Raw genomic sequence first — 24,078 nt, 5'->3', positions numbered from 1 at the left:
TGACTGACTTTTTCTTCACTGAGCTTCTCTCACTTAAAAATGAATTATAAAATCTTCACTCTGTGTCCTTACAGCTGTGGTATCATCTACCCCCATCAACTGTGGTATCATCTACCCCCTTCAACTGTGGTATCATCTACCCCCATCAGCTGTGGTATCATCTACCCCCTTCAGCTGTGGTATCATCTACCCCCGTCAGTTGTGGTATCATCTACCCCCTTCAGCTGTGGTATCATCTACCCCCTTCAACTGTGGTATCATCTACCCCCTTCAGCTGTGGTATCATCTACCCCCTTCAGGTGTGGTAACATCTACCCCCTTCAGCTGTGGTAACATCTACCCCCTTCAGCTGTGGTATCATCTACCCCCTTCAGCTGTGGTATCGTCTACCCCCGTCAGCTGTGGTAACATCTACCCCCTTCAGCTTTGGTATCATCTACCCCCTTCAGCTGTGGTATCATCTACCCCCATCAACTGTGGTATTCTACCCCCTTCAGCTGTGGTATCATCTACCCCCGTCAGTTGTGGTATCATCTACCCCCTTCAGCTGTGGTATCATCTACCCCCTTCAACTGTGGTATCATCTACCCCCTTCAGCTGTGGTATCATCTACCCCCTTCAGCTGTGGTATCATCTACCCCCTTCAACTGTGGTAACATCTACCCCCTTCAGCTGTGGTAACATCAACCCCCTTCAGCTGTGGTATCATCTACCCCCGTCAGTTGTGGTATCATCTACCCCCTTCAGCTGTGGTATCATCTACCCCCGTCAACTGTGGTAACATCTACCCCCTTCAGCTGTGGTATCATCTACCCCCTTCAGCTGTGGTAACATCTACCCCCTTCAGCTGTGGTATCATCTACCCCCTTCAGCTGTGGTATCATCTACCCCCGTCAACTGTGGTAACATCTACCCCCTTCAGCTGTGGTATCATCTACCCCCTTCAGCTGTGGTATTGTCTACCCCCGTCAGCTGTGGTATCATCTACCCCTTTCAGCTTTGGTATCATCTACCCCCTTCAGCTGTGGTATCATCTACCCCCGTCAGCTGTGGTATCGTCTACCCCTGTCAGCTGTGGTATCATCTACTCCCTTCAGCTGTGGTATTATCTACCCCCTTCAGCTGTGGTATCATCTACCCCCGTCAGCTGTGGTAACATCTACCCCCTTCAGCTGTGGTATCATCTACCCCCTTCAGCTGTGGTATCATCTATCCCCTTCAGCTGTGGTATTATCTACCCCCTTCAGCTGTGGTATAATCTACCCCCGCCAGCATTGGTATCATCTACCCCCGTCAGCTGTGCTATCATCTACCCCCGTCAGCTGTGGTATCATCTACCCCCTTCAGCTGTGGTATCATCTACCCCCTTCAGCTGTGGTATCATCTACCCCCTTCAGCTGTGGTAACATCTACCCCTTTCAGCTGTGGTATCATCTACCCCCTTCAGGTGTGGTATCATCTACCCCCTTCAGTTGTGGTAACATCTACCCCCTTCAGCTGTGGTATCATCTACCCCTGTCAGCTGTGGTAACATCTACCCCCTTCAGCTGTGGTATCATCTACCCCCTTCAGTTGTGGTAACATCTACCCCTGTCAGCTGTGGTATCATCTACCCCCTTCAGCTGTAGTAACATCTACCCCTGTCAGCTGTGGTAACATCTACCCCCTTCAGCTGTGGTATCATCTACCCCCTTCAGTTGTGGTAACATCTACCCCTGTCAGCTGTGGTATCATCTACCCCCTTCAGTTGTGGTAACATCTACCCCATAAAGCCATAAATATGTGTTGTTGATTTTGACTTGTTAGGATCAATATTATCATGTATCACTGTTGGGGGCTAAACACTGAACTTACTATGATGGACTCCCTGATAGAGCAAGGCATAGTTTGCCCTTGCCAATAGGAAGTCCATTCACCCTTTTCTCCAGTGTCCTCTTGTATAACCCTAAGGAGGTGGAGGCGTCCTTTTTGAGAAGTGATACATACTGTATGTAATGAGGATAGGCTTGTGTGTTCTTTTGAAGAAGGCCTTTTGATTGTTGGGCGTTTGATCGCCGGGGTTTTGTTGTCGCCGCGGTAACAGGATAGATGCTATATTGATATCGGAGCCGCTTGGACTCATTCCTCCTTATCTTTGATGTTCATCTCTGCTTTGTCTCGTTACACTGACCCAGTCTACTGTGGAATTATTAGTGACAAAGGGTTGTTTTGGTACCTGTAGCCACTCTAGTCTAGCCTGGTTTCTGATCTGCTTGTGCTGTCTTGCCAACCCCTACAGTATGTGTGACAATAGGAGTTGGCAAGATGGCACAAACAGATGTGAAACCAGGCCAGATGTAGTCAGGGCACCCCAGGTCAAAGAAAATGACTGAATCTTCTCAGTCACTGTCGTCCCTCCAAGGTTGTAGCCAGATCAAGAGCGTGTCGCCCTGCGAGCTGATAAGAGTCAGCTTGGGCAGTGAAGCAGTGGTGTGTTTAGCAGAGGTGTTCATCTGACATCATATCTCAGAAAGGTTAGGCTGTATATCACTGAAGACTGGTGGGAGGAGCTATAGGCTCATGGTAACCCCGAGGTGAACCTGTCTCCTCTCCTCCCACAGAGCTACCTCTATTAACCCCTTCACCCCCAAACCAGGGTCCATATCCCCGCCCTCCCCTGATCACCACACATCACCAACAGACAGGAAGAGCAGCAGGAAGATGGAATTAAAAGAGTAAAGGTGTTATACACAGTATGTTCTGATGACAGGGTCACACAGCAAGACAGATAAACCTGTTTAATAAACGCCGGGCCTGATGGGATCTAGCCGGGCCATGGTATGTCAGATAAAACGACTTACGCCGCCCCGGCAGACAGACCCAGAAGGGGCCTCAGATGAAGGAACTTGTTGCCAGGGTTTTTGACAGTTGCTGAAATTGCTTTGGAGTCTGAAAGGAGATGGGCCGGCAGTGGGGAGAGGCAGCTGCAGTGTGTGTTTACCAGGGGCCAGATCGACGTGGATGGGAGATCGCTACCTCTCCAGCGTGTGTGTTCGTGAGTGTGTGTGTGCATGTGTGTATGTCTGCAGGTTGATGTAGACGCGTGTGTGTCTGTCTGGGGTGTGAATGGATGGTGGCTGCAGGGAGGCTGGTGGCTGCAGGGAGGCTGGTGGCTGTTGGCTGGTCATGCTGATGACACGCTGTCTGACATCCCACTGTTTTGACTCAGACAGTTCATCACCAGGAGTAGTTCACTGGGGCACATTATATATATATATATATATATATATAAACACACACACACACACACACAGGTAGCGATATATATATATATATATATATATATATATATATATATATATATATATATATATATCGCTACCTGTGTGTGTGTGTGTGTGTGTGTGTGTGTGTGTGTGTGTGTGTGTGCGTGTGTGCACAAACACACAAATGTTCCATATATATATATATATATATATATATATATATGTATATATACACACACACACACACACACACACACACACACACACACACACACACACACACTAATTTTCCACTTGGTGGGGCTGTAGGGGCACAGTGCGGGGGTCTTGGCCCTGGGCCAGCAGCTCAGTCACAGGGATCTGCCTCTACACCGGGGAGTTATGGGGTCACAGCCACTGATTCAGGTAATGACCCCACCACCCTGGGACTGGGACTCCTGCTCTCTATCGGTCTTAATGATGCCAGAGGGGAAGGGGCTAGGGGGTTAGAGAGGCCCTAGTCAGGGGGAAGGGGGGTTAGAGAGGCCCTAGTCAGGGGGAAGGGGGTTAGAGAGGCCCTAGTCAGGGGGAAGGGGGTTAGAGAGGCCCTAGTCAGGGGGAAGGGGGTTAGAGAGGCCCTAGTCAGGGGAAGGGGCTAGAGGGGTAGAGGGGCCCTAGTCAGGGGGAAGGGGGTTAGAGAGGCCCTAGTCAGGGGAAGGGGCTAGGGGGTTAGAGAGGCCCTAGTCAGGGGGAAGGGGGTTAGAGAGGCCCTAGTCAGGGGGAAGGGGGTTAGAGAGGCCCTAGTCAGGGGAAGGGGGTTAGAGAGGCCCTAGTCAGGGGAAGGGGGTTAGAGAGGCCCTAGTCAGGGGGAAGGGGGTTAGAGAGGCCCTAGTCAGGGGGAAGGGGCTAGGGGGTTAGAGAGGCCCTAGTCAGGGGGAAGGGGCCCTAGTCAGGGGGAAGGGGGTTAAAGAGGCCCTAGTCAGGGGGAAGGGGCTAGGGGGTTAGAGAGGCCCTAGTCAGGGGGAAGAGTCTGGGTAGAAATGCCTCATTTGGGGAGTAGTAGTATTCTGCCTTGTGTTGTGGTTCCTGGACTCACCGAGATGACGTTCCGGCGCTATGTCTCATAGCACAGTATGATATTATCCAATGCATTTTTATACCTTATATGTACAGTGATTGCTTGGCTAATGTACGGGGTTCAGCCACTCAGAGACACATGCATAAGCATCAGGGAGGAATCTGTAACGGTGCCCTGTTTTTCCCCACACATTTGCATTAGGTGTAATTTAGGTAGTCAACCCATCAGTATGTGATGGTGAACAGTCAAGATGGAGGACTGTTCAACCTCTAACCTCCCTCAGATGTAGAGTGCATATTGAAGTGTGCTTGTGACGTTGCTGATGGAGCACCGTGTCTCAGCCAGCCTCTGGAAAGTTAATAGGTTTCATTTCCCTCTCCACTTGACCTTTTCTGTTCCTCCCTGCATTAAATATGCATTAGACCTAAAGTCTGTCACCACAGCCTGCTACATCCGCACCTCACCCCCCAAACCTCCTCACCCCACTCACCTCACCTTACCCCTCAACCCTCCTCATCCCCCTCACCTCACCCCCCAAACCTCCTCACTCCACTCACCTCACCTTACCCCTCAACCCTCCTCATCCCCCTCACCCCTCACCTTAACCCCCAACCCTAGAGTAGAGTACTGTATAGTACTGTAGAGTAGAGTACTGTATAGTACTGTAGAGTAGAGTACTGTATAGTACTGTAGAGTAGAGTATTGTAGAGTAGAGTAGAGTACTGTAGAACACTGTAGATTAGAATACTGTAGAGTACTGTAGAGTAGAGTACTGTAGAACACTGTAGATTAGAATACTGTAGAGTACTGAAGAGTAGAGTACTGTAGAACACTGTAGATTAGAATACTGTAGAGTACTGAAGAGTAGAGTACTGTAGAACACTGTAGATTAGAATACTGTAGAGTTCTGTGGAGTAGAGAATCATACTACATTGTGATTGACTTTCTGTTATGAATAGTAGGCTAGCATTAAAGCTATATTTGTCTGTGTGTTTACTAGGGACATGAAAGGGTCATAATCTTGTTGGAAAGGCTGGCAAATCCTCCTCATTCTTCTAATTGAGTCACATTATCAAAGGCTTCAGGAAACAAGAGTGAAGATTAGTTCCATTCAGCCACCAATCTAATCCATTCATGGGGCTCTCTCTAAACGTGTCTCCACCAGCATTTAATAACACTACTGTTTATTCAAGTTGAAATAGATGTTTGATGTTTAACTGTCTGAGGGAGGATATCCGTTTGGATTGATTCAGCTCTCTAGACGCTGCCAGACTTCTAATAGATCTGGGAGTGGTCGTGCGATGTGAGCAGGCTGAAGACTATCACAGCTCTCAGCCTGAACTGTTGTTTCACAAGACCCTATGATGACAATATACGTTAATTAAGCGATAAGGCCCGAGGGGGTGTGGTATATAGCCAATATACCACGGCTAAGGGCTGTTCTTATGCCTGGATACAGCCTTTAGTTATGGTATGTTGGCCATATACAACAAACCCCCAAGGTGCCTCATTGCTATTGTAAACTGGTTACCAACGTAATTAGAGCAGTAAAAATACAAGTTTTGTCATGCCTGTGGTATACAGTCTGATATACCACAGCTGTCAGCCAATCAGCATTCAGGGCTCGAACCACCCAGTTTATAAAACCAAAAATTCCACTGATGGTACAGTATACAATCTACTACAATGTTAGAGTACAGACAGTAATGTTGTATAGTATCTTTATAGTATAGTTTACAACTTCTCATTTATATTCCCTAAAACAAAAGTGGTTTTACTGCTATTACTGACACAGTTGGTGTTTTTCAAGGATATATGGTTTGGTAAAAACAGACGTATCAACTGTAGCTTAGCTACGACAACACAGAGAGAAGCTATGGAGAGTCTAGGCCTGCAATCTGCCTCCCTCATACAGAGCATATTGGCGCTGTTTTCTCCCACTAACCTCTGATTAGAGCTCTCCGCTAACCGCCACTACCGCTCACTGGCTACGTCTGAACGGCTGCCAAAGCCTGGGCAGTGGCCCTGAGAGAAATGTGAGAAAGAGGGGACGGGTGTAGGGGGAGAGCGAGGGAGGAGAGAGAGAGGGAGAGACTGAATTCAGAGATGAGCAAGTGACCGTCAATACAGAGTCAGACAGACCATCATGGATAGATGTACCCTAAAGTCATCATGGATAGCTGTACCCTAAAGTCATCATGGATAGCTGTACCCTAAAGTCATCATGGATAGATGTACCCTAAAGTCATCATGGATAGATGTACCCTAAAGTCATCATGGACAGCTGTACCCTAAAGTCATCATGGATAGCTGTACCCTAAAGTCATCATGGATAGCTGTACCCTAAAGTCATCATGGATAGATGTACCCTAAAGTCATCATGGATGGCTGTACCCTAATGTCATCATGGATAGCTGTACCCTAAAGTCATCATGGATAGCTGTACCCTAAAGTCATCATGGATAGCTGTACCCTAAAGTCATCATGGATAGCTGTACCCTAAAGTCATCATGGATAGCTGTACCCTAAAGTCATCATGAATAGCTGTACCCTACAGTCATCATGGATAGCTGTACCCTAAAGTCATCATGGATAGCTGTACCCTAAAGTCATCATGGATAGCTGTACCCTAAAGTCAGAGAAATCAGTTTCCAGTCTCAGTATAGCCCCCCCCCCCCCCCCCCCAATCAGATCAGATCTTTTGCAAATGAGTGGGCAACAGATCAGAATTGGGCTATCGGTGTAAACGCAGCCATAGAGTCAAAGCCAAGTTAAGCCAGATCTGAAGGGTAATCATTAGTAATCATTAGTAATCATTAGTAATCATGATTTCTTTCATCTCACCCAGTTAGTTTAGCTTCTTATCACATCTTTCGTGAGAAGTTTAAAAGATAGCTAGACGTGTAAAGCCATGACAGCATTATTCATGGCCAGGCCTGATACCTTACCCCTAGCCATCTGCCCTTCAAGTCCAGCCATTGTCCCTGTTCGGAGTGCTGTATGTTATTAGACGTTTTCATTGTGTTATTTTGTCCTATGGAATGAGTTACAGTTACTGTTGCGCAAGTACAGAGGCTGGAGGCTCCAACACACACATTTCAATAAGCAAAATGTGAAAAGGGCCAAATTGTATTATTTTTTGTGGCAATTGAATTCCCTACAACCTGCATATGCAGTGAATATAAGCCAGTGTGTTGCAGAGAAGAGGTGGCTAGAGTCAGAGAGAGAGAGAGGAAAAGAGAGGGAGGGAGGGAGGGAGGGAGGGAGGGAGGGAGGAGGGAGGAAGGAAGAAAGGAAGGAAGAAAGGAAGGAAGAAAGGAAGGAAGGAAGAAAGGAAGGAAGGAAGAAAGGAAGGAAGGAAGAAAGGAAGGAAGAAAGGAAGAAAGGAAGGAAGAAAGGAAGGAAGAAAGGAAGGAAGAAAGGAAGAAAGGAAGGAAGAAAGGAAGGAAGAAAGGAAGGAAGAAAGGAAGGAAGAAAGGAAGGAAGAAAGGAAGGAAGAAAGGAAGGAAGAAAGGAAGGAAGAAAGGAAGAAAGGAAGGAAGAAAGGAAGGAAGAAAGGAAGGAAGAAAGGAAGGAAGAAAGGAAGGAAGAAAGGAAGAAAGAAAGGAAGAAAGAAAGGAAGAAAGGAAGGAAGAAAGGAAGGAAGAAAGGAAGGAAGAAAGGAAGAAGAAAGGAAGGAAGAAAGGAAGAAAGAAAGGAAGAAAGAAAGGAAGAAAGAAAGGAAGAAAGAAAGGAAGAAAGAAAGGAAGAAAGGAAGGAAGAAAGGAAGAAAGAAAGGAAGAAAGAAAGGAAGAAAGAAAGGAAGAAAGAAAGGAAGAGAGAAAGGAAGGGAGAAAGGAAGGGAGAAAGGAAGGGAGAAAGGAAGGGAGAAAGGAAGGGAGAGAGAGAGAGAGAGAGAGAGAGAGAGAGAGAGAGAGAGAGAGAGAGAGAGAGAGAGAGAGAGAGAGAGAGAGAGAGAGAAAGGGAAAGGAAAGTTGGTGGAGCAGTTTGAAATCACTCCAGGTATGATTGATCTTCAATATTCCCAACGTATTCCTCCATGTTCCACGGCTCATTTGCATTACGAGAAAAACAAATTCCCACCCAGCTCTTCTAATGGACTGATTTACTTCACTAATGATAATGTATTAATGAGCCCAACCTGTCAGGTGCTCTGAGGATCACTCATCAAATGGCAGCACCATATCTATCAGATGCCTAATCATGTCCACATCTTGGTACAACACAAAACAAACTTGCAGAAAGATACACACTCAACTATGCATGCTCAACACAAGTACTCAGAGAACATACAATAAACATCCTCAATTATCTCTCTCTCTCTCTCTCTCTCTCTCTCTCTCTCTCTCTCTCTCTCTCTCTCTCTCTGTCTCTCTCTGTCTCTCTCTCTCTGTATCTCACTCTCTCTCTCTCTCTAATGCTTCCTGTGTTTTCAGGCAGAGTTATGAACATGTCATTGTGAAGACATCAAAGTAGATCTCTACAGTCTGTCCTGCCACTGTCAGCGTCTCTACAGGCCCTGCCATTTACAGATGGCCTGCGAGTCCCACAGAGATGATGTCATGAAACGCCCTCAGGGCATTACGAGCGCCCTTGTTTATGACTCCTAAAAGCAGTGCCCTATTAAATTAAAGTGCACTATCCCACAAGTGTCAAAGGGATCCATGTCAGATTTCACAGACACATGCTGCCCCATAGCTTTCAGACCCTAAAATGGCAACCCTGAAAACCCCCCTCTATTGATTGTGACTGCAACCGCTAGCCAAAGTGCCCTCTGTGGTCGGACCGTACCATTACCGGGTGGTTTCGGGGGGGGGGGATATCACATTATTAATTCAGGTTCCCCTCTAATCACAAACTGAAGGAAAAGGAGAAGGAAGAGAGAGAAGTTGTTAGATTTGACACGTGTGATGTTTTAGATAAGGCTTCTGGCAGGTGAGTTAACAGCATGAAATAGAGATTTCTCTCCTGAAGAAGTTCTCTGAGCCACCAGGCAACAGGATTGGTTCCCTCCCCCTACATCGCTCTGCATGGTACCCTTATTTACCTCTCTGTCTCACTCATCTTCTTCTCTCACGCCACGCTCACGCATAGACACACGTAGACACGGGTGGCGAGAACCAACCCGTAGCCAACACACCCACTCCAAACACATCAATACCTGAATCAAATACATACAACACCCATGCAGGTACAGGCACTCAGGTGTGTGTGTAGGAGTGTATAACTGTATTCTCTCTGGGGTTTTGTGTACTGTGGGGTTTATTAAATCAGCAGTACAATGGGGAACAGGAGGCCTGATGCAGAACACAAAGGGAAGCTCTCTGGTTAAAGCCTTCTCAGACCTGCTTAGCGGAGGAGCTGAGAAAAAGACTATTGAAAAGCCTCTGAATGATTGTTGCCTTCCCTAAATCTCCTCTCTTCTGTTCTCTCTTCTCTCTCTCTTCTTTCACTCCGAAGCAGATTACTTCTTCTTCTTCCATTCTGTCTGCCGGCTTCTTTTCTCCACGCTAGGTCGCTTTAAAACTTCACAATGCAGACACATCTCATCCCCCCGATGAAAAGCTTCTACTGCGGAAGGTATTACTGTATCTCAGCCGTCATCCAGCCTCCCAGAAGTCCCTTCTATCATTCTCTCTGAGGACTTTGGCTCTCTGTGGGATTTGCTGTTAATTGCTTGAGAACTTTGTTTAAATCAACGAGGATTAAACTGAATAGGTTTTACGGGGATTTAATGGAGGAGGAGGTTAGGGGTTATAGTGGAGCGTCGGGCCGCGGAGTGGTAGGTACAGTGCAATGGTCTTTGGTAGTTGATATAAAGTTTTGTGAGAGTATATCCATACTTTCTTTACTTTCTACTTTTACCCAGGTGTCTGTACTCTTTACCCAGGTTTGCCAATGTTCCAGCCTCTCTGTGTGAATATCTATGTGACTGTCTCATGGGAGTTAGAGGCGTTCCCTATACCTGCTGCTGAAATAATACAGCCGTTTAGATGTTCTTAGTAATGCTGTGGCTTTGGGAATGTAAACCAGAGGCAGCGGCCCACTGTCAACAGATACTAGTGTGTGGAAACGTGAACTACACAATTCTCCCAGGGACAAAAGCAGAGAGAAAGAGGGAGTTAAGTCTATTTACCAACCCACATAATATAATGGGAATGGATTAGACCACCTGCCCTGGATTAAGAGGGGGGTAATCCATCCCTTGCTCCCCATCCCCGCCTCCCACCTGCACTTGGCACTGCCCATGAATGGCCCTCATTAAGATGGCCTCACAAAGACAGAGCCTGTCCCCTTCTCCCAACAGAGCAGCTCCACTTTCACAAATAGAGGCGGCCATTGTTTTAGGGTTGTCCAGTCACAGTGAATGGTGAGTATCCGTGGATAAAGCTCTGGTAGAAATATGATGAATGTCTCCGTATTAATATCACCCCAGGTATTTCCACTTCTTTCACACAGGTAACTAACATTCTTCTGGTTTCCCAGGCGCTCAGCAGGTGGGACAAGCCATGTGAACGAGGCTCCAACGGGGTTGACTGAAGGCTGCGACGGGTGTTACGGTGAATAACCTCCCCCCTCTGTTACTTTGTGTTTCCCACAGGTGCACCAGGAAGGAGAACTGCGAGCGCTCGGCCGAGCCCCGGCGGTTCGCCTGGGACATCAAGCAGTGCGTCCGCCTCAGCGTCCACCCCAGCAACATCTCCGTGTCCCAGTTCAGCGTCACGGTGAGTGGTGACCACTTCGCACGGTCAAAGTGTGTTCAGAACACTGCTTCCTCCTGGGGCCTGTCCACTAGGCACGGAAACAGAAAACCTTTTGAGACGGAAAAATGTAATATTGCCATTCTTATTGGACATCTTCAGATAGCGCCTCCTCCGTTTGAAATGTTTTCTCTCATTTCGTGCCCCACTGAACCTGACCAGTCTAAAATGAAAAAGAAGTGTCTGGCACAATGACCGATATTATTGCATTTTAGTAGGCTTACAGTTACTATGGTGACCAGAAACCCTATCAGTATACAATATACCATCATCTGGTATTGCATCCGATGACTGAATGAGCGGTCACATCGGAAAAATCAGATTAGGAAAAAAACAGGAGACGCCCAACCATTTTAGTGGTCCAATGAACCATGTCATAGTTGAAGGTATTGATGTTGTGCCTCACTAACACGGTTAAGCCTGGGGAATCATCTTTAGCCAATGGCCATAACGTAATTATCCCCTCACATGTCACAGGTCCTTACAGATCTGTCCATCAAGGCCAGGGTTTTCCCCTAGCATTACCTCATGCCACCTAGCCATCATCTAATAATCTGTATATTGCAGCTGTGTTCTGTCTCTGTCTATCTAGACAACGCGTTATTATCGTTGGCTTCCAGGCTTCCACAGACTTCTGCGTAATGATCAGTGATACTGGGGGTTATATAGACGCTGTGTAGCTGCTGCTCTGATATTGTTCATGGAATCACTCGGGTGATGCTGTTTTGCTGGCACTAAAAACCTGGCCTCGTACGTACCATCCTGGTCTCGCTTCACTGGAACAGAATGGAAGCTCGCAAGATCAGGATGGTTCGTACGAGGCTACTGAAAACCTCCCTAGAGGGAGATTTTCAATGACATCGTAGTGAACATAACACTGGTTATAATAATGACATAATTTCACTCTGTTTTGCCCACTGGGTGGGTATTATATAGAGATACAGCATACCCTACCAGCTGATCTGATATTGTGTATGGAATCAGCTGGGATTGTGTTGTGTTGCTGGCACTAAACACCTCTCCCTCCACACTAGAGGTGTCTACTGGTCAGTCTGCTGTCTTAACACCTCTCCCTCCACACTAGAGGTGTCTACTGGTCAGTCTGCTGTCTTAACACCTCTCCCTCCACACTAGAGGTGTCTACTGGTCAGTCTGCTGTCTTAACACCTCTCCCTCCACACTAGAGGTGTCTACTGGTCAGTCTGCTGTCTTAACACCTCTCCCTCCACACTAGAGGTGTCTACTGGTCAGTCTGCTGTCTTAACACCTCTCCCTCCACACTAGAGGTGTCTATTGGTCAGTCTGATGTCTTAACACCTCTGCTGTCTAAGGTCACTGTATGACTGTATGAGTCTTGCTGATCTGGGCAGCTCCTTTGAGGGACGCTGTGTGTGCGTGTGTGTGCGTGTGTGTGTACTCTCTCCTCTCTCCACCTGTGTTGTGTCGTGTCAGTAAACCCATCAAAGCAGGCCACAGCCTTTCCCTCTTTCTCCCTGTGTAATCCTGGCGCACCCACCAGGCGCCAATCAGATACACAGTACACAACACTCCCCAGGACACTAGCCAAACCCTCTCTGTAGAATCACACCACCAACGGTTTATGGTGAATAAGAAGTGGACTGGTGTTTTTGGCGGATAGGGGAAACGGCAGACGGCAGACACTGGTGACGGCAGAATAATGTCCACCAGGTCTCTTTAGCTATGTTCATGCTTGGAACTAAATTCCATTTTCACGTGCTTGGCTGGATGTGTGTGTTCTGTAGGACTAGACTGTAGAACAGTACACCAGTAAATGCTTGGCTGGATGTGTGTGTTCTGTAGGACTAGACTGTAGAACAGTAAATGCTTGGCTGGATGTGTGTGTTCTGTAGGACTAGACTGTAGAACAGTACACCAGTAAATGCTTGGCTGGATGTGTGTGTTCCTGTAGGACTAGGACTGTAGAACAGTAAATGCTTGGCTGGATGTGTGTGTTCTGTAGGACTAGACTGTAGAACAGTAAATGCTTGGCTGGATGTGTGTGTTCTGTAGGACTAGACTGTAGATCAGTACACCAGTAAATGCAACACACTGCATCCACCTGTCCATCTATGACAGTGGTATTCAGACTTTTTCAGCTGGGATCCCATTTCATCCGTCGGAATTTCTGGGACCCCATTATTTTTGTGATAATTTATCATGACCCCACCCCCAAAATAATGACACAACCTTAAATTAGATTTTTACACCCACAAGTAACTTCAATTCATTACATTTTCATGTCTTAATCAAATAAATTGAATTTTTCAAATGATCTCATTAATCTGTGCCCCCCACACCCAAAAATAGATATTTATTTTGCGACCCCACTGCAGTTCCCCCCCCAACTTTGAATACCAACGATCTACGGTGTCATTTCAATCCCATTTTATACTTAATGGGGATATGAGATTGCTTTAATCTCTGCTGGCCAGTATATAAACGTAAATCAGGAAGGGTAAGGTCATGTATAGATACTACTCTCAGGGTCCTGTCTGTACATTCAGCTCCATGGTGTAATAATAATAATAATCATGGAGAGCGAGAGTGTGTGTACACACACACACACACACACACACTCTGCCTTGGCGTTCTGAGAGTGTTTAACCTTTCTCTATGCAACAGATCTCCCATCCAATTGATTGGTGAGACTGTGCGGGCAGGCAGGGCCAGTCCTTGACCTTTTAGTTATTAAATATCAGTTTAAAAAGATAAGCTGGAGCCCTCTACAGAGGAGTTTCTCTCTCATAAAAGCATTGATATGTTTTCTTCTTTATTTGCCCATTAGCTTTTCCTCTTGCGTTTGTTTTTGGAGTGTCTCTGGGGCTGTTGTCTGTAGATATAACAGCCATCCTATAAAGACTTCCTAGAGCAGGTGCTAGTAAACTGACCAGATCGCTCCCTGTTGAGATAAAACAAATTCTAATAGCTTCACAGAGGAGGTCTGGACTCTACTGTTAGTGTTATTACAAGTATATTGCTGTAGGTCTGTATTCACATGCCTCCAGACAGAGAAGAGAAGATAATGACTTGTCACCAGGCTGCTTGTCTCTCACTACAATGAGAATTCAAATATGCTCACAGCTTGTAACAATAGATGTATTCACACATTGTAATAGGAATCCAAAGGCATGTGGAATCTCACACTCTGTTTTCAGTGGATGACAGTCATAAGATGTGTTCATACCATGTGTTATTACAGTATAATGCATCATATATTCAGCTGTCATAATCTGCCACATGTGATACGAATCAAGGAGGCATGTACAGTATGCATCTAAATGAACCACCCCCAGATCAACATCCTCCTCTTTATGTCACTATGGCAACCCAAGCCAATACGATCTATCACATCATAGCCTCCACGCGTGACGCAGTGTATTATTAAGGAGAGGCGCGAGAACCTATTTCTCTCCATGTGTGTTGTGTGTGATTCAATTGACACGGAACACAGCTTATTTTCCTACTCCATGTTTAGGCCCGGGCGGCTCGGGTTAGGGCCGCGACTGCTCCAAATGTAATTGAAGAAAACTTGCGCCACATTGCTCCTTAAAAGGAGAAAGAAATGAAGTGGGAAGAGGGCTGTGTCTCCGACCCTGGCTGCGTGTGGCTCCTCTACAGTAATAGGGAAGCTCCTGTATCTGTACGGTGCCCAGCGACAGACTTTTCATTAAACACTAAACAGCAATATAAAAAACAGGTGCAGGTCAGCCCGTCTCACATCGTACAGGAGCTTCTCTGGCACCGTATTAGAAATGTGCTGCGGCCAACAGCAGAATGGATGCAAGGCCTCCTCTATTTGTCACCTCAATATTTATATTTTGGTCTTGACCCCATTCATATTTTTCTCCCCCTTTCTGACTTGTTCAAGGACTATTTTTCTACTCGTCAAGTCCCCCCCCACTCATCCTCTGCTCTTTAGAGAGGAGAGCAGTTTACTCAGCACTATCAACAACAGGAATCTACATCCTTCTCTTCCTCATTCCCTCCCTCCCTCCTGCCTGCTTGCATACTTGTTTCACTGTTTCTTTCTTTCTCTCCTTCCTTTTCTCATCCTGCCTCTTTCTTCCCTTCATTTCTGCCCCCCCCCCATACCTAATTTCCTCTCACCTTCCTCCTCTCCCTTTCCACCTAGCTCATCCCCTCCCTCCCTCCTTCCCCCCTCCCTCCCTCTCTCTCAGGGACATGTACTCGTAGAAGTGGGATGTGAAATTGGCGCGGCCTGCCGCAGGGCATGGTGGGTAGCCCAGGGGGACAGAGCAAGGAGGGCATTGGCCTCCAACTGTTCACCAGATGACAAACAGTCAAAGAATCGCCAGCAGCCTTTGTAAAACACAGAGCTGATGCTCAACAAACATGTCCTGCTGTCTTCTTCTCTCCTTGTCTTTTTGTTTCTATCTCTCTCCCTCTTCTTCACTCTCTCTACCTCTCCTTCACTCGCTCTCCCTCTCCTTCACGTTCTCTCTTTCACTCTCTCTCTCCTTCACTCTCTCTCCCTCTCCTTCACTTTCTCTTTCACTCTCTCTCTCCCTCTCCTTCACTCTCTCCATCTTTCACTCTCTCTCCCTCTCCTTCACTTTCACTTTCTCTCTTTCACTCTTTCTCCCTCTCCTTCCCTCTCTCTCCTTCACTCTCTCTCCCTCTCCTTCACTTTCTCTCTTTCACTCTCTCTCCCTCTCCTTCACGCTCTCTCTCTTTCTCTCTCATGTCCATTGAAAAGGTATTCATGTCAGAATGAGTTGATGGATGGGTGAGTCAGCGAGAGCCGTAGATGGTCCTCTGGACAGGAAAGACTTCCTGCCTCTCTGAAGACATCCTGTCATGTTGATGTTTCTGTTGTGATGTGCTAATATAGGCTGAGTCCCAAATGCCAGCCTTTTTCCTATATAGTACACTGCTTTTGAACCAAGCCATATGGGCCACCTGATCAACAGTAGTGCTCTACATAGGGATCAGGGTGCTATTTGGGACACCAGAGCCTATACTGATGTGTGATGTGATGTAGGGTGAACTGCTACTCAGTTATGGAATATCTCCCAATTCTACTAATGGAATATCTCCCAATTCTACTAATGGAATATCTCCCAATTCTACTAATGGAATATCTCCCAATTCTCACGCCATTTGAGTCATTTAGCAGACGCTCTCATCCAGAGATACTTACAGTAGTGAGTGCATATATTTTCCTACTGATCCCCCGTGGGAATCAAACCCACATCCCTGGCGTTGAAAGCGCCATGCTCTACTGACTGAGCCACACAGGACCGTTCCACCCCCTCCCTCTACTCCGCTCTTCTCCCCGATGCCATATGTAACCCCCCTCTGTCTTCTCTCCACAGCTGATCCTGGAGGCCCATAACGTCCCAGAGTTGTCTGCAGGGGTCAACTGTACCTTTGAGGACCTGGCTGAGATGGACGGTCTGGTGGAGGGGAACCGCATCAGGTGCAGCTCGCCTGCCGAGAAGGAGGTGCCTCGCATTATCGTAGACAAAGGTCTGTAGCATGAGATACCTGACTGATTACAGACCAATCAAAGAGCTCGGTTTTGCTTTTGAGTATGTTATTATTTTTATTTTTTTTACGTGGTTTACATGAGTGTATTGACGCTTCTGGAGGTGTTACTGATGAAGCCAAAACACTAACTAGTTTAAGTATGAAGCCAAAACACTAACTCATTAAGCCAGGGACCTGCTAAATGTGGGAACTGATTTGCGTCTCATTTGGGTCTTCGTGTGGTCTGGGGTTACGAGGGCTTACGTTCCCTGTTACCCATCGTAGCCAGGAAGCCCTCGGAGCTGCGCCCTAGAACGTGTTTAGTCACCCAATCAACTGTCATTACAGAGCGTTTATTTATTTACTCTCTCACCGAGGAGGTATGCTGACAGAGACATGTGGGACCCCAACAGCCCTGAGCGCGGGCAGATCACTCCACCTCTCCGGGACTCATTTCGAAGGCAAAGTGAAGGGGAGGAGCGGTTAAAAATGAATCCCGCTGCCAGAAAACGCTTTTGACAGCATTCATTCTCCGAGCTAAGCTTTCTTGTCCCTCTCTCATCCCTCGCTTCTCTCCTCCTCGACGTGGTTGGTTAACCCAGGTATAATTGAAAAGTGCACACATCTGGGCAGCTGCCTGGAGGACTGGTAATCTTTCATAATACCCAGACGTCTCCATGTGGAGATAATGAAGACGCTGCCGCGCCTCAAAAGAAGCAGGGGAGTGCTAACGCTAGCTGCTGCTTCACGTTGGCTACGCTAACGCCTCCTCAAAAGTAGTAAGGGAGCACTAACACTAGCTGCTGCTTCACGTTGGCTACGCTAACGCCTCCTCAAAAGTAGTAAGGGAGCACTAACGCTAGCTGCTGCTTCACGTTGGCTACGCTAACGCCTCCTCAAAAGTAGTAAGGGAGCACTAACGCTAGCTGCTGCTTCACGTTGGCTAAGCTAACGCCTCCTCAAAAGTAGTAAGGGAGCACTAACGCTAGCTGCTGCTTCACGTTGGCTAAGCTAACGCCTCCTCAAAAGTAGTAAGGGAGCACTAACGCTAGCTGTTGGTTCACGGTGGCACAACGCTAATCCTGCTAAAGAGAAAAGAGGAAGAAAACCCCTGAATTGTTCCTCCTATAAATACTCTGCAGATGTTTATTTGTTTACCGCATTTAGCGAATGTCTTTGAAATAGTTTTCTCTACATCAGTCTTCATAGTGAATGAACAGGAGCTGGAGAGAAATCTAACCTAATGTAAAGGTGGGAAGGACTAAAGGCCTTAGAAGAGAGAGAAAGACCATTCACATGGACACTTTCATTGTTATTGTTGATGTTGAGTTTGCGTCCCAAATGCCACCCGTTTCTCTATGTAGTGCTTTTGGCCAGAGCCTGGTCAAAAGTAGTGCACTACATAGGGAATAGGGTGCCATTTGGGACTCATCTAGGCTAACCATACACTAGCTAAATTAGCAGATGACTGGCTTTTTGGCAGTGGCCTCGGATGGGTGAGAGCCCAACGGTGGGATTGTGTACAGCCTGGCATGAATAATAACACCTATAAGTATTGGGAGCGGGGCAAGCAGGCCACCATGAAATTACAGGGCTGAGGGACCCACTGAGGCCTAACACACACTAAACCCCTGCTTACAGTACAGAGGGGGGGACACCTACAGTACGGGGGAGGGGGCACTTACAGAGTACATGGGCTATTACACCTTCACACCAAACCCGGACTAAATTACACACACACACACACGAAACAGACACACCCACTCACCTACTGATACACAATACCTTCACCTAACCCTTCACACACACTGACATACACACACATCCTGTTGCACACACACACACACACACACACACACACACACACACACACACACAACATATGCACAGATGTATAACTGATAGAGTAAAGGGTACTTAAGGGAATTAGGAACATGTTCAGTGTTATGCCAAATGAACATCATGCAAAGCTGTTGATGCCGCAGTAACATGTTACCATGTATGTGACTGTCTGAGATTAAACCTGACTTGGCTGTATGGAGCAAGACTGTGTTAGGCTGCTGAGCTAAAGGCGTTAGGTCGAGGAGCTGACACAAGTCTTCATGCAAGGTTACTAATTACCACACCACCTCTTACACACGCACGCACGCACACACACACACACACACACACACACACACACACACACACACACACACACACAACCACACACACACACCACACACACAACACACACACACACCACACACACACACACACACACACACACACACACACACACACCACACACACACACACACACACACACACACACACACACACACGTCTGTGTATTTTGTCCTTTAGGAAACACCACACTAATGGATAGGGATGGAGTGCCTCATTAGGCAGCCATCTTGTTCAGGCAGTGTCAGAGAGAGAGAGGCCGAGGGGCCCTGCAGGGAGGGGGTAGTGAGCTAGTGATAGCAGCCTAGCAGACATCAAGGTAACATTTAGGTGCTCTAATTAGGACAGATTCATTGTCAGCCACACTTTACCGTGATTGATGAACGATTCACCCCTTTTGTTAGAGAGAGAGCGAGCAAGAGAGAGAGAGGGGAGAGAGAGAGGAGGGATAGGAAGACAGGAGCAACACAAAGGGGAAAGAGGGAAAGGGAGAGAGCGGGAGTGACAGAGAGAAGAGAGAGGGAACGGAGACGAAGACCGGAGCGACAGAGAGAGGCAGCGAAGAAGGGTAAAAGAAGACAAGAGTGACAGAGAGAGGGAGGGAGACGACAATTTTCTCTTCCTGTCTTTGGGGGAGGAGATGTCTATGTCGGCCTGTTGAATTAAACATGGAGTCAGTCCTTCATTAGGAAGCCAGACAGAAGGACAGGAGCAGACAGACTGTCTCTGTAGACACCTCCATTAACACACAGTCCTTCATTAGGAAACCAGACAGAAGGACAGGAGCAGACAGACTGTCTCTGTAGACACCTCCATTAACACACAGTCCTTCATTAGGAAGCCAGACAGAAGGACAGGAGCAGACAGACTGTCTCTGTAGACACCTCCATTAACACACAGTCCTTCATTAGGAAACCAGACAGAAGGACAGGAGCAGACAGACTGTCTCTGTAGACACCTCCATTAACACACAGTCCTTCATAAGGAAGCCAGACAGAAGGACAGGAGCAGACAGACTGTCTCTGTAGACACCTCCATTAACACACAGTCCTTCATTAGGAAGCCAGACAGAAGGACAGGAGCAGACAGACTGTCTCTGTAGACACCTCCATTAACACACAGTCCTTCATTAGGAAACCAGACAGAAGGACAGGAGCAGACAGACTGTCTCTGTAGACCCCTCCAGTAACCTAGAGATCCTAGAGTCAGTATATCTCTGATATAGTAGATATATAATTCAGACTAGAGATCCTAGAGTCAGTACATCTCTGATATAGTAGATATAGACATAAAATCAGTCAGCCCCTCCCATTGGTTGAGGTGCGCTGGGGTGTAATCATTAGTGCACACCTTTGCAAACAGTTAAAAAAACGTTTTGCAACGGAAAACATTTCACAACAAAAACAAGAGTTTCTGTACAACAAATTCAGATAGGTCTCTCCCCGTTATGTTCCGTTTGGTTCTGTTTGTTTGCTAGTGAATACATCCCAGGTGATCTAATATGTTGGTGTGGTCCAACCCTGCTCATAGTGTTTTTCTCTGTATGCTCCCTCCCTCCCTCCAGCTGATCACCAGATAGTTCAGCTCTACCTCAAGTCCAAGGAGACAGGCCTGGTCTTCGCCAACACCAGCTTTGTCTTCTACAACTGCAGCGTCCACAAGTCGTAAGTCTACATGTCTAGTCTCAATTACAGTCAGAATTACACGCTTATTACATTTTTTTTAAAGGAAGTGTTGAAAATGTAATTATAAACTGTAACATATCATTGATGTTTGATACCCATAACTAAAGAATATTAAAGTAATGTCATAGTCTCTCTCCTCTCTCCTGTTCCTCACTCTCTCTCCTTTCTCCTGTTCCTCACTCTCTCTCCTCTCTCCTGTTCTTCACTCTCCTTCTCCTCTCTCCTCTCTCCTTCTACTCTCTCCTCTCTCCTTTATCCTACTCCTTTCTCCTTATTATTCTCCTTTCTCCTTCTCCTCTCTCCTGTCTCCTCTCTCCTATTCCTTTTTCCTCTCTCCTCTCTCCTTCTCCTACTCCTCTATCCTACTCTCTCCTCTCTGATCTCCCCTCTCTCCAACTCCTCTCTCCTCTCCCCTATTTCTTCTCCTCTCTCTCTCCTACTCTTCTTTCCTCATCCTTCTTTTCTCGCCTCTCGCCTCTCTCCTTCTCCTCTCTCCTCTCTCCTACTCCTCTCTCCTCTCTCCTCTCTCCCACTCCTCTCTCCTACGCCTCTCCTCTCTCCTTCTCCTCTCTCCTACTTCTTCTCCTCTCTCTTTCTCCTCTCTCCTCTCTCCTTCTCCTCTCTCCTACTTCTTCTCTCTCTCTCTTTCTCCTCTCTCCTCTCTCCTTCTCCTCTCTCCTACTTCTTCTCCTCTCTCCTCCTCTCACTTCCTCCTTCTCCTCTCTCCTTCCCCTCTCTCCTCTCTCATACTCCTCTCTCCTTCTACTCTCTCCTTCTCCTCTCTCAGGTGTTTGTCATGTGTGAGAAGCCCCTACCAGTGCCACTGGTGTAAATACAGACATGACTGCACCCACGACCCACGCACCTGCTCCTTCCAGGAGGGACGAGTCAAGAAGCCAGAGGTAATTTCAGAGGTCAAGGGTCAAGTGTAAACATGAGTTGATTATGATTATTATGGTCTCATTGGCTATTGAGATTCAGGATGTAGCGTCCTCATTGGTTCACTTGTGAATATCTTTAATAATACAGTCTGTGAGTGATCATATCATTATAAACCAGAAAACATACAGTTTTTATGATAGGGTCATACTTACTGTATATCCTGCATCACATAAGGCAAAGGAGTCAGCTACAGTACCATACTTAATCTGATATATCTGGCTCAGGCTTCCTATGCTTATCCTCCACGCCCAACAAGATGATTACAGACCCACCAAATCTAATAAAAATGAAACATTTCCTTTTCCCAGCCCTATTCCCAATGACAGCTTATTTCATGTGAATTATCAATAGTATTGGCACTGGCCTTTTCCCTTTGAAGCAGGACTCACTGTAATTAGACATCTTTACTGTGTAGCTTGATGAGCTACACAACAGACCTGGATTCTCTCCCTGGCACCACACCGGCCTTGAGGGTGTGTGTGTGATGGCAGTAGGGCAGCATGGGGAGGAACTGTGTAGTTAATCTGGCCCTCAGGGCATCCATGATGAAGATCCCTGTCTTGATGTCTGTTGCCAGGCGCTCCACGACAAGCAGGAACAAGCTCAGGGAGGGTTTTCCTCTTTTGATGAGTTTTATGCTCCATGATTTAGAATCCCACATTAGAACACCATCTCTGCCCCGAGCGATTCAAGCACATGCAACGTGTATAAACGTAGCTGGAATAAAAAAATAATAATTAGATATTCATTATCTCTTTGAACTGCTCCGAGAGTAGGTGAGACTTAGCTTGGCGTTTCAGGATCCAATTAACACTTGTGTTGGTGGTCAATATTGACCCAGGGATAATAGTAGGATTCTTCTCATTGTGTTGACTGACAAAAACCCCAGCTCCCAAATAAAGCTGGGGGGATTTAGCATTAGCACGTTAATGACATCTCTCCCCAACATGTTTTTGTTTGACTGTTGTTTTAAAAAGCAGGTGTTTCTGTCCGCCTAACGAGCTTAATTTGGATTTAATTAACCTCGGGATTGGGGGTCGGGGATTGTCGCTACGTTCAACGTCACTGCGAATTAATGGATTTGCCTCGCATGCGCGGGTGCACTCGCACATAGACACATAAACGTACACGCACACACACATGCACACACACACTCCCCCCAACCCTCCACCACTCCAAGCCGAAGACAATGACATGTCAACTTTGCTCAGACAAGTGGGATGGCCCCTCGCGGCGACCCTGGGATAGATGCATTTCACTATATTATTCCAATGAAGGGATTTCAGGGAGTCGATCTGGGTAATCCGCTGATGTTTTGTAATGAGCGACGTGAGGCCTCCCGCTGACTGAGCCCCCTGTTAGTATGCACAAAGATGAATCACTAAAGCTAGCTAGGCCGGAGGCCACGCCGGGCTTTGTTGTCATTGGGTAACCGATGGGAGTGGCCAGGCAGGAGCTGCTCAGACTATAACGTGATGTTGCATTGCCCGGCGAACTCCGTTTTTCAGCTCATGTTGTTGACATGGAAAACAAAGTCAATCCAAAATGGCCACAGACAGCCCCACGTAAAAACTCACTCATCTAAAGCATGAACACGCTCCCCGCTCCCAGATATGTCGTTTGTTATGTGAATAAACACTATTTGTGTGAATCCATAGCTGCTAGTGTATATTCAGATTCACAAAAGCTTTATTTTCCCAACATTGGGCCATTTTATCTACTGTATGTCTTCTGGGGTTGTCTGAGGTGGACGAGGGGGGCATCAAATCCTTTTCTCCCTCCATCCCTCCTGTCTTCCCCCTGTCTGCCTGTGGCGTCGTGCTACAACACCATACATGCCTTCACATCAGAGGACCCTCTACCCACTACCTCCCTGGGGGACATGGAAACCCATGAAATATGTGTTCATGATATTAAAACCTATCAAAGCCCTCCAGGTTGATTTCCTGGCCAAACGGGCCCCTAACGAGCTGGATCAGAGCAGGAGTTTGTCAGCATCTATCTGATGAATTGGATGGAACTATTAAGAGATGTTCATGTAATTGGCACTCGTTCCAACGGCATTGGCAGTCCCAACTGTAACCAGACCACAACCATGTCAATGTCAAAAAATAACCCATGTTAAAAGTGAAGTGGGGATATTAACACATGTTAAATACTAAAAGTGACGTGGGGATATTAACACATGTTAAATACTAAAAGTGACGTGGGGATATTAACACATGTTAAATACTAAAAGTGACGTGGGGATATTAACACATGTTAAATACTAAAAGTGACGTGGGGATATTAACACATGTTAAATACTAAAAGTGACGTGGGGATATTAACACATGTTAAATACTAAAAGTGACGTGGGGATATTAACACATGTTAAATACTAAAAGTGACGTGGGGATATTAACACATGTTAAATACTAAAAGTGACGTGGGGATATTAACACATGTTAAATACTAAAAGTGACGTGGGGATATTAACACATGTTAAATACTAAAAGTGACGTGGGGATATTAACACATGTTAAATACTAAAAGTGACGTGGGGATATTAACACATGTTAAATACTAAAAGTGACGTGGGGATATTAACACATGTTAAATACTAAAAGTGACGTGGGGATATTAACACATGTTAAATACTAAAAGTGACGTGGGGATATTAACACATGTTAAATACTAAAAGTGACGTGGGGATATTAACACATGTTAAA

General features: G+C 46.5%; 1 protein-coding gene across 1 annotated transcript in view; it reads left to right on the top strand.

Moving 5' to 3' along the window:
- LOC118961912 (plexin-A4-like) overlaps positions 1-21,454 on the top strand; it is a 23,689-nt gene extending 2,235 nt beyond the window's left edge. Inside the window, exons 2-6 of the mRNA XM_036974579.1 lie at positions 2,601-2,714; positions 10,904-11,027; positions 16,421-16,574; positions 20,305-20,404; positions 21,213-21,454. Of these exons, the coding sequence (XP_036830474.1) occupies positions 2,601-2,714; positions 10,904-11,027; positions 16,421-16,574; positions 20,305-20,404; positions 21,213-21,357 (637 nt within the window). The 3' untranslated portion in view covers positions 21,358-21,454. The remainder of the gene's footprint in view (positions 1-2,600; positions 2,715-10,903; positions 11,028-16,420; positions 16,575-20,304; positions 20,405-21,212) is intronic.
- The last annotated feature ends 2,624 nt before the right edge of the window (positions 21,455-24,078 follow it).

This window comes from Oncorhynchus mykiss, unplaced genomic scaffold, assembly GCF_013265735.2.
Source record: "Oncorhynchus mykiss isolate Arlee unplaced genomic scaffold, USDA_OmykA_1.1 un_scaffold_707, whole genome shotgun sequence".
Lineage (NCBI taxonomy): Eukaryota > Metazoa > Chordata > Actinopteri > Salmoniformes > Salmonidae > Oncorhynchus > Oncorhynchus mykiss.
This window is presented reverse-complemented; position numbering and strand designations above follow the sequence as displayed.